This window comes from Polyergus mexicanus, unplaced genomic scaffold, assembly GCF_030449975.1.
Source record: "Polyergus mexicanus isolate NDT 795.1 unplaced genomic scaffold, iyPolMexi1.0 SCAF_16, whole genome shotgun sequence".
Classification (NCBI taxonomy): domain Eukaryota; kingdom Metazoa; phylum Arthropoda; class Insecta; order Hymenoptera; family Formicidae; genus Polyergus; species Polyergus mexicanus.
This window is the reverse complement of record NW_027223336.1, coordinates 2,901,507-2,913,245: the sequence shown is the minus strand read 5'-3', so window position 1 is coordinate 2,913,245 and position 11,739 is coordinate 2,901,507. Positions and strand designations below refer to the sequence as shown.

The 11,739-nt window shown below is 31.6% G+C and overlaps 1 protein-coding gene across 2 annotated transcripts; it reads left to right on the top strand.

The window, feature by feature from the left end:
- The first annotated feature begins 3,482 nt into the window (after positions 1-3,482).
- LOC138940190 (kynurenine/alpha-aminoadipate aminotransferase, mitochondrial) lies at positions 3,483-8,487 on the top strand. Of its 2 annotated transcripts, XM_070308812.1 has the most exons (8): positions 3,483-3,861; positions 4,226-4,413; positions 4,923-5,093; positions 5,315-5,575; positions 6,287-6,466; positions 6,993-7,119; positions 7,478-7,686; positions 7,970-8,486. In XM_070308812.1, exons 1-8 carry the CDS (start codon positions 3,795-3,797, stop codon positions 8,039-8,041), a joined length of 1,275 nt encoding a protein of 424 aa, XP_070164913.1. In that variant the 5' UTR covers positions 3,483-3,794; the 3' UTR covers positions 8,042-8,486. The 2 variants fall into 2 exon arrangements, with proteins under 2 accessions (XP_070164913.1, XP_070164915.1); XM_070308814.1 differs by lacking the exon at positions 6,287-6,466 and having other exon boundaries at positions 7,970-8,487.
- Positions 8,488-11,739: the final 3,252 nt, after the last annotated feature.

Here is an 11,739-nt window from a genome sequence, read left to right as displayed (position 1 = left end):
TTTGGTATTGATTCGATCGTTACATTTCTCATAGCCAAATATTCGACGCTGTTTCGTCATCCGGCTGGATGCTGCTGGTTTGACGTATTGCCATTTTATCGGACTTTTCAACCATTTTGCAATTGGCCGATATCAGTTATTAACGACCGATTACGCGTGCAAACACACGCATCACGCGTATGAGCATATCCCCACATTTGTACACGGCGCACGCCCCCCCGTGATTCGGATAAGTTACATCGCTCTCGTGAATGATAAACATGTGGGAGGAGAACAATCGCGGACTACAATATCAATAATGCCAAATTGAATCGAATTGCGATTCTCGTTTTATCGATTGTGTATGTATTTAATAAATTGTTTTAATTAATAGAAATATATTCTTATTTTGGGGACCATCTATATATATACATACCTAATTGCGAAATTTAACACTATTATAATGTGCGCGTACACGATATGCATGAAACGCAGTTGAAAGAGATTTAATTCAACATAGGAAAAAGTTATATTATTATTTATCTGTAATTAAACATATATTTATCTCTATATATGATATTTATCTCTGTAATTATGAATTATCCGTTAATGTATCATGATCTTTTGACGTATGTATATAAAATGCTTAAGATGTATAGCTTCAGAAAATGTTTAACAATTTTATAATCAGCAGAATAAAACAACATGACGCAAGTCATCAATTACGAGAAACATATTTTGTTTTCATCATCCTACATTTCGATCTTTTTCATCATCTCGTTAGTGTGCTTTATGCGTCAAAGTGAAAGTAACGAAGTAAAGTCCGGCCGACTGTTGCATCATAATAGAGCTGATGAAATTTCAATTAGATTAATATAAGTCGATAATTATAAGCAAAGAATATGGTGGGAAATTCCTCTGTGAGATATTATTTATACTTTTAGATATTACTTAAACTTTTCGCTTATTACGCGTTTAAAAATATTGTATGTTTAATTACAAGCTTAATAACAAGTAAATTTCAAAACCATTGTATATATTTTCAACAGCATCATATCATAAGCATTGTTAGAAAAAAATTAACAATGTTCTTATCATGTCAATTTTTTGTAGAATGAGGCAAAAAATAATAAAAAAATATTTTTTTCTTAACGAAAGATATAAAAAAAAAAAAACAATGTAGCATATGAATTTGATTTATCTATATCGATTATTAAATAGTATATATCAACAATAAATATCTGTTAAAAATATGAAAGTTATCAAAATAATCATCAAACATATAAATTAGAGAAAGGCGGTCTGATAATGATGTATTAATATTGCCCAAAATTTTCATATTTTCTCATATTAGAAAAATTATGTTTAGCTCTCTTTTTACAATATTTGGCAAGGTATTACTTTCGTTAAAGTATTTTTATAACATCGAATATATAAAAAGATATGTCGTGCGATACTTTATCAAATATGTATATAGCGTAATAATTGTTGAGATTTGTAAATTTTGCTTTCGCGCGAAGCAAGAAAGTTTCGTCATGGTGTCGATAAGAATCATCGAAGCCAAATAAATAAAACATTAATTTTATAAGGATATCTTTGCTGCCAAATCATTCTTATTGTTAGTAGCAATTATTCGGAGCGCGATAAGAAAGAAATTTTTCTCTCTTGAATATATCTAAACGCGTGAGATTATAAGTGCGTGTCACTGTCATTTATGTCTTTATGTAATCGGACTACTCGATTACAACATAATCAACAAATGCACCGTTGGGGAAACTATACGATACTCTACGAGAAAAAAATTCGTGTATCGCTTTTTTTTTTTTTTTTTTTTGATAAGAACTATAGCCAGATGTTTCCAATTTCCTGTCACTTTCTCGAGAACAGAAATCAGTATAGATAAAATAGATGATTATGCTTCCTTTAATTCTTTCTTCCTTAGTCGTGTTTGTGTATATATATCGAAAATTCGAAAAGTTTATTATGTGGAAGGTTATCAAACGTGTTTATTGTTATAGCTTTGTTTTAGAAAATATTGTTCTTAACTCGAACGAACTTAGAATTATATCTAAGATTATTATTTGTCATTATTTAGCATTATTTGTATTGAAAAATCGATGTCCTTGACAATGCTAATATAAATCAGGCAATATGGAACATATATATATAAATATAAATATATATATATATATATATATATATATATATATATATATATATATATATATATTTTAGAAGAATTTTCTTATGTAATATTTCCGTTGCCTAAAAGTATTTATACGTAAATCTTAAATTGATTTTATCGAAGATTCAAGAATAGAAAAAAGTGATATATCTAAAAACGTTTAGATCTCGAAATGATATTGTTGATATGGTTTTGATATAACAAATACTCGATCAATTTATTATTATACTTTACGTCATACTTTATTTTCAACTGGCTGAAATTCGTACAGCAAACTAATCATCGACGGTTTATTAAAACATCCTAATTAGAGCGATAAGTGGTTGCCGAAGACTTTGTAGAGAAAAATGTATGTTATATATTCCGTAGTGTGATATACGTTCATATTTATTAATTTCGAAAACATCTGTGTTTGGGAGATTGTCGTTTTATCTGCTCCGTTCAATGCTCCGGAGAAATCACGGAAACAGTGCAAATTGGAACGCGAAAGTGTGTGTGACAAAAAAATTTTGAGAAAAACGTGAAGTATTCTCGCCACTGTTTTCTCGTGAAAATTATGTACGATGACTCGTTTAGCGTGATAACATGATCGCTATAAATTCAGAAAATTATAAAATATCGAGGAAAAAAAAAGAAATGATCGGGGAAGTCAATAAGAAAATAAGGAGGAAATGTTCCAAGATTTAAACATTTATAAATATTGTCAATAAAGTGATTTCTTATCTCATTTCTATTTGCATGCTCATGTCGTGCGTGCATACGTATATGTGCAAGAGGAAATATCAGAAATTCTTTCTATGTTTTCCAGTTTTCTTTTTGAATATATTCTGGTATTCCCTGACACTCTTCTAATCTGATTTTTTATAAAATTTAATTTTTTTTAATGTTTTTTTCTCCAATAATCCTATTTCAGACAATACATGTTTCTAAAAGATGTCTAAAAATGATTCAAAGACGTCTTATCGCGTCCTTAAGATATTTTTTAATATTTTAAAAATTTTTTATAATTTTATCGCACATATCTATTAATGTTAGCTACATTGTACAATGTTATCATAAAGGACTCGTTACATTTATAATTCGAGACATGAATTTGTAATAATCGGTAGATTTATTATTTGAAAATAGATTAATTATTTAAAAGAAAAAGAGATAGCTCGCTTGTAACAGATATTGGATTGTAAACGGCGAATAATCTATTAGTTATTTTCTACTACATATAAATCTTTTTAAATATGTTAATGTTATCTGACGCAACCAATGTGTTATCGCAAAATATAAAAGCGGGCTTAACCAAGAGCGCCGCCAGTGTTGACAGGTTAGCAGAAGCGTTCACTTTGAAAGAACGTGTTCTTAAAAGGGCTCATTTGGCTTGCATACGTGACGAAAAACGATATATAAAAAGAAATTACATATTTTGTATATAAGAATCATATACAAAGTATATATACTTTGACTATTATAATAAATTTTTCGGATTATTATAATATCGAAATCAATTATCGATAGTTAATTGCGCTGAAAGTAATTTCCAAACAACATATATAAATTTGTGCGCGTGATAATCTACAACTAATCGATCTGAAAACTCCACGGACCTGTTGAAGAGCGTAAAACCTCTAATAGAAAAATGGATTATTCTTATTTCAAGACGGAAATCTCCAAACGCAGACAGCCTGCTACAACGCGGGAGCTAAGTAAGAGAAACAGTACAATTTTATTATTATATAGTTTAATCGCGATATTAATAATAAATAAAGAATAAATTAGCAAATAATTCTATCAATTTATATTTAATTGACGATAATTACTGTTTTGGTAGATAACCTGGAAAAATTAGAGATGATAAAATATCTATAAAATAGATTGCTATAAAAATTAATAAATTATTTTATAGAAGTTATAAAATTACTTATAAACATATTTACATTGAATATTAATATCTATTAATTTTAAAATTAATTAATATCTTGTCTTAATCAACAAATTAATCAAATTGTTCTTGTAATTTTTTCAAATCTTATTTATTAAATTTTTGACAACGAGAATTATTTATTGTAGCTAAAATAGCGTATGCCGCGCCAAAAAGTACCATTTCCCTGGCAGAGGGAATGCCGAATGAAGAAACATTTCCATTCACGGAAATCTCGGTTAAACTCTACGACGGCTCATCCTTCATTCTTGACGAGAGCGAATTAGGCGCTGCTCTCCAATATATACCCACCCAAGGTTATCCTCCTCTCGTACAGGTAGAAAATAATTTCCATAATATCTTGTTTTCACCAAAATATCTCAAATATTGCAAATAAAGAATAATTTTTTTTAAATAAAAGGAACCAATGTAAGACTTTCTGGCGTAGATTTTTTTACATTCAAATAATATGTTTAATTTATCGATTAAGAGAAATAAAAGAGAACAGATTTTGAGAAAAATACTAAAAAATAAAAACATAAGAAGAATTAGGCTCGATTATTAGGCCCTAAAGCCAAAAGCTAAATAACATTGGTTATTGCCAAAAGTTTTAAGTCTCGCTTAAAACTAAAATAACTGATGATAAATAATTGATTTAATCAATATCTTAAAGAGATGAGAGAATCATTAATTAAGTTACGATACTGCTTTGATTATATCACACGTAGTATCGCGTGAGTTTATGTGTAATCGACCGTGTCGTTACATCCGGAGTTTTTTGTTTTCGAGATAAGGGAATCGGCGTTACAATGTGTCTAACAACGTCGGACGTCAAATTGGTTTTAGGCCCTGAGGGAATTCCAGAGAATGGCACACGCGCCACCCTTATGGGAGAGTCGCGACATACTCGTCGTTTCGGGGTCTCAAGACGGGCTTAGCAAGACACTAGAGGCTATAATCGGTACTGGTGATCCGATTTTGGTCCCCGATTCCTTCTATCCTGGTGTCGAAGTTGTGGTTAGTGATATATATAAATATATATTTTCATTAGAGAAAGAAAGACGGAGAAAGAATCCCGCGTATATATGCGTCATTTCTGTTTTTTTTTTATTTTTAATGTTTGCGATAAATAGTTTGCATGATAAACAAGTTGTTTTATAAAAAAAAGCAATGTGTAAAAATTGCACGATTTATTATTTCAACGTCACTACTACGAGTGTCATCGATTTTAATCATAGATAACGCCTCACAAAGCGGAGCTTGTAACGATCTCGCAAGATGACGATGGTCCCATACCGGAAGTACTTAGGGAAATTCTAAAAAATCGCGCGTTTTCCGGTGCAAAAATGCCGAAAATAATGTATATAAATTCTACGGGGACAAATCCTACTGGCATCATTATACCTCTGGAACGACGAAAAGAGATCTATAGGATAGCTTGCGAATATAACTTCTTGATCCTCGACGATGATCCTTACCATTTTATACATTTTGACAAGGTAAGCGTAATTATTTTCGTTTGCAAAGTCAAAAATCGACAAATATGTTACTCAATGTATATATTTTACGAAAATGTTTAAGCCGAAATATTAATAGCATAAATGTGGCTATGAACATAATGAAATAAATATGCATATATGAATTTTACTAACAAGCAACCGATTATAAATTATTCAAGATTATTTAAAAAAAAAATTAAGGAAGACGCAATACAAATTAAATAGATTTACTATTGCTGCTGCTTGATGTATAATTTTATAAATATAAATTAAATTTTATAAAAAAGAAATAATTGAATATTAAATTTTATATCTTCTAAAGCTATTTAAAAAATTTAATGACAATATGTGTATATTTGAAATAAAGACAGAGATATAGCTATTAATTACAATCTACATTAAGTAGACAATTAGACAACTTAATATAATTACCATATAAGCAAATCTTCATCGCAGAAGTTATGAATGCACAGTTATCAATGAGAATTCGCGTGTATTAAGGATGATGCATCTTTTATGATATATATCTTTCAATAATATTGTTGATATAGAATACTATTAATATTTGAATTTACGATACAATGATATATATATTTTATGCAAAATTACATAATTTAAATAAATCCGATATCTATATAATAGAAGAGACTCCTCTGCGGGGATAGAAAAATACTATGATAATTTCCAGAAAAATTTCAACAATCCTTTCAGGAAGATCCAAAATCGTTCTTATCACTTGATACGGAAGGTCGAGTGATTAGATTGGATTCATTCTCCAAAGTGATCAGTAGTGGTCTCAGAATTGGATTCATGACCGCGACAGCTCCGCTGATAGCTAGCGTGGAGCTTCACCTGCAGAGCAGTCATCTTCATGCTCCTACCTTATCTCAGGTTGGTAGTACGACCCTTACCCTTCGCAGAAATGCACCCTTTCATGAGCCACAAAAAATGTTTCCTGTCACTAATAAGCAAGATGCGTAAATACAATACAACGCTTATAATTCTAAGAATAATTCTGGCGCGATTCATAATATTATCCTTATTAATTATTTTAACGTAATAATCTCGAACGTATATTTCTAATAAACTTTGCTATAATTTGATTAATCTTTGACGTTTGTCTCACATATCAACAGAATATATATTCGCATTGCGCGAGTATTTGCACTTGAATGTGTAGAAGTAAAAAAGAAACGAGAAGATTATATTGAAATAAAAAAGATACTATAACTGTAAATATTATTAACCAGAATGATGAAATATCGTTCATATCATTAACATATTATTAATCAGAGTGATGAAGCAACGCCGGCGTATGCCTCGCTTAATCAAACCGACAGTGGCGCGTGTCGGTTCTTATCACATCATAAACATTGATAGCCTTATCGGAAATAAGTTGCAAATTCCTTGACTTTAGGTAATACTGTACAATCTATTAAAAATCTGGGGTTACGACGGCCTAATGGAGCATTATATGAGATTAAGGTATTTCTACAAGGCTCGAAGAGACGTTATTTCGATGCTGGCACGTAAACACTTGAACGGTATGTATAATTATTATTTTACATATATTTTTTTTACGATGTGCTACGATATTTCCATCTTTTTTTTTTAATGAAAAATATATTACTTTAAAATGTATTTGATCTTTCTATATACGCTATAGAAAATACATAAAAGTATAAAATAGTAAAAAAATATGTATGTGTAAAAGCGAATACATGATTAATCAATAAGACTCAGGAGCAACAAGATAATGTAGTACTTTTGCGTAAGCCTCGCATAATTAAACTTTACACTCGCTGTTATCACATGTTACAAAAATTTACGTTTATATTTACGCGGAAATATTTTATATAAAAATTGAAAGATTAGAAAATTATGGACTCCTTTAATCCTTAGGCTTGGCAGACTTCAATGTGCCAAAAGGCGGATTTTTCTTATGGATCAAAATACGAGGAATCAAAAATACATGGAAAATGATAATGCAGCGAGGTATCACGGACGGCGTTATCATGGCACCAGGAGCTGCGTTTATGAAAGATTCTTTGAAACCTTGTAACGCTATCAGGGCAAGCTTCGCCAAGGCTTCTTATGAGGAAATGGAATTGGTATTTTTAATTTATATATTTATATTATATATTTTATTTTATATTTATATTTTACAAGACAATATTATATGCATATATCTCTCTCTCTTAAAATTCTCAAAACATTTATCGCATATTGTGTCATAAAGCTTGTGAATATTTTTTTTATAAAACACTTTAATAAAAAGCATTTATATTTTTTTTTTATTTACGATGAATAAATTTATATATTAAAAAAATTTCGGCAATACATTAAATTAATTAACTATAATATTAATATCTATAATACGTATATATGTTTCAGGCAATGAGACGATTGGCGCAGTTAATCCGGGCAGAGTTAGCCGAAAATTATTTCGAAAATGTTAACACGTGATAATAAGAATAATTTTAAACATGACTACACACAGTCGATATTGAAAACTGCTGACTACTTTAATCAGTAATAAAACAAAGCCGTGTGGAATCGAAAGGCACCAACGGTGCGAAAAGATATATTATCGATCAAGCAAGCTATATTGCTAGAAAGGAACCTACCGAACATCGGTAGCATCGAGCAAGCTATGTACATTTTTAGAACATAGTCGTGAGTTTCGTCAAGAGAGGACATCGCATTGCCAAAAGAGCTCTCTATTGCGCATTAATTATAAGATTAATTATATATAGCAAAATATGTAGCTAATGTATAAAGTTTTATACATATAAAACTTCAAAGATAGTTATTACATTTGAATGTGTGACAATATTGAAATCTTTAAAGTGTTTACTAAGTAAAGCTAACATCATTTGTACATAAACTCATCATATATATATATATTAATAAAAAAGAATTATTCCTGAAATTATTTGACATTATTTCCTTTGCGTTTTTTTTATTTATTACATTCGGAAATAAAAATACGAAATAAAAGTTTGTCATATCTATTATAAAAATTGTGTTCAATTTGTCATAAAAGAGATTATTAAAAAAAAGAATTGTCATTATTCTTTAAAATATTAAATTGCTTAATAATTATAGTCACGAATAATTATGAGATAATATTTTGAGATGCAGTCTTATTTTCTGATTTTTTTGATAAAATAAAATTCATATTTCTTATTTTAGAATCAAATTCCGTATTGTCTGTTACTTTGTAATCTCATGTAAAGAAAGAAAAAAAAAGTAGAATAAAACTATAAAATTATAAAGAAAAAGGCGAAAATGAGAGAAAGTGATTGCGCGAAGATTGTGTGAACAAAAACAAACGTAAGTAAAGCTAGGCAGTAAAAGTAGAAAAGAGAAGGTGGAAACTCTCACCTAACGCTAAACATCTTAACTACCAATTAATTTACCAAAATTAATTTAATCTGTTGCAATATAAGCAGACGAGATCCTGCAGTCCGCCTATTTTAGTATTCCAGCCTCTCCTCCGGCTTTTCTCATTCTCCTTTGAATGTATGAATGTAATATAAATAAGAAACCTTTCGAGAATAAGCGAAATATATTTGCATCCTTTAGTCCTTTTGATCTTTTAGTTCAAATAATATATCACGCTGCTTATCTATTTAATTTATATAATTGCGTGCAACTTATGGCATAGAAATGTATTATGGATGATATATATGTGTATATTTTTTAAAAGTATACAAACTTAACGAATCCAAAAAAAATAATTTACAATAAATATTCATTCTTTTTTATAATGTTTAAATTGAAAGATCTAGATGGATGTAAATGACAGATCTTAAAACGTAATTTGTAATTACTTTCTGTCAAAGAAAATTTTTAAACATATTTACAAGTCTGCAAACTTTTGTGTTGTGAATCTAATATAAGTAAATAATTTTATATCCGAATAATCAACTAAATACGTAATAATGTAATAATGTGTAATCAAGGATCGGGACAGATTCGCGAGGGAACTAATTCGTCAAAACATAAAATGTCGGATTTCTTATACGGCGAGAAAGCTGTAAAGATAAACATATAGAGCCCCTTGAAGATATAGTGTATATTAAAAGACGTTTTGCGGCGCGCTGCTAGGGAGCTGCACGGATATAGCCGATCATACGAATGGCCACATTTTCGTGAGAGTGGGATTTCACGGAAATATCAGTCCACACACTTTCGTTTTTCGTACTCGAATCATAGCATAGTGTTCAACATATTGTAATCTTTGTTTATTAATACGATCAAAACGCGCTTGTTTGTTACATAAACAAATATTTCTTCATCATTGAAATAATTATGTTTATATGTATAAGAAATTTTTTCTCAATGATAAATGGCCATCGAAAAATTGTTTCGCTTTATCAAAAAATATTATATTATAATTAAGAAAATTTAGTCTATATATAAACTTGTTTCATATTCTCTTAATATAAAGTTATATATAAATATATAAAAATTTTATTTCAGCCAAACCAGCTGTTGATTAAAATGTTTAACAATATAAATGTGTTTTTATTAAGGATTCCAAAAATATAAATTTTTCATAATTTTATTGCAAATTATAGTTAAAAATATTTAGATTCAACAATTCCATCTGTATGTTTGATTTACATATAATTTGAAAATGAAATTAATAAACAATGTGTGCACGTAAGATAGTCTCTATTGTTGGTTTTCTTTGCAAAAAAAATTTAGTATTTAAATATTTCAGTATTTAATCAGTCGAGCATATTTTTGTAAGAATTGTACTTTATTTTGAACGTTTACGAAGATGTCCGCTAGCGAACGCAGGGAACGTAGGATCTTGCCTGTAGGAATCACGGAAAAACGGTAGAGAACAAAGGAGAAAAAAGAAACAAGGAGAGAGAGAGAGAGAGAGAGAGAGAGAAAGAGATAAAGATAGAGAATTCTCAGAATCCAGCAGCGCGCCCTTAGTCGCAGTGCTCGTGGGAGCCGCTATCGTTTCCGTCTCACCGAGGTTCACCGGCGGCGCGGCGCTCACTACGGGAGCCACCGACAAGGGGGTTATTCCCCGGGGGTGGGTGAGATCGGTGAGGTGACTCGCGGAGGCGGGAGAGAAGGCGCACCAGACTCGTGGGACGCGGCGGCAGAGGTCTCGTGGGTGAGAGGAAGCCGAGGAGAGGGAGGCCCTTGAGGGGGGGTGAGAGAAACGAAGGGACGGTGAAAGAACCGGGAGAAACGGATGGGGTGGCGTGCCAGAGGGGCGATGGAAAGGGGGAGAGGAGAGTGTGAGAGAAAGACGGGATGCGAGGAGGGATCGGCAAAGGTGCGCGAGGGGTAGTGCAGTTTCGTGTTGGCATTACTCTTGATTTCCGTGGTGACGTCGCTACCTCGCCAGCAGCCCTCTGCCCCCTCCCCCCCCCCGTCCGCATTGCCACCCTTCTCCTCCGCTACTACCTTTGGCGGCCTCCAACCCTCTAACCTCCTCGCCTCCCGCTTCCGCGCCACCGTGTCTTCTGTTTTGCCATTTCAGCGCGCGAAGGCCACCCACCCCTCGTACTACAGGAAAAGAGCACCCAGACTATCTGAGAGAGATAGATCTTTCCGCGCGCGCTACCCTATGTACCGTCCATATACGTACGAATATATCGCGTTGGATGATATTTCTCCTTCTTTCTCGTCTTCCGGCCTCGACGTGACCGTTCGCCGACGACCGGCCTTGTCGAAGAAGGACGGGCAATTATGTCATGCCAAATATATTCCTTTTTTTCTTTCGCGGCGGCATCATCCCGATCACGTTACCGAAACAATAAAATATTAAGGATGTCTCGAGTTTTCGTCTGTGTTTAAGATTTAAACGAGAAAGAGAGAGAGAGAGAGAGAGAGAAAGAAATCCAGATCTCGAAATAAAAAAGGAAGGAGTATTGAATCTTACATTAATCATTTAAAATATAGATTTTTATAAATATTATAAAATGTCTGAATGACAGTCGATGATATCGCGACGGCAATTAATCTAATCGAATTCTGTTTAACACTGAATCCAAGAATTAAATCATTCGTTAATGTTTTATCGCGAACTTCCCAATTATTCCCAAATATTTTATTCATTTGGACATGTTCGCGATGAAAATAAGAGAGACTATTTTAACTTTTATAAAAACAATCGATACGCCTCACGT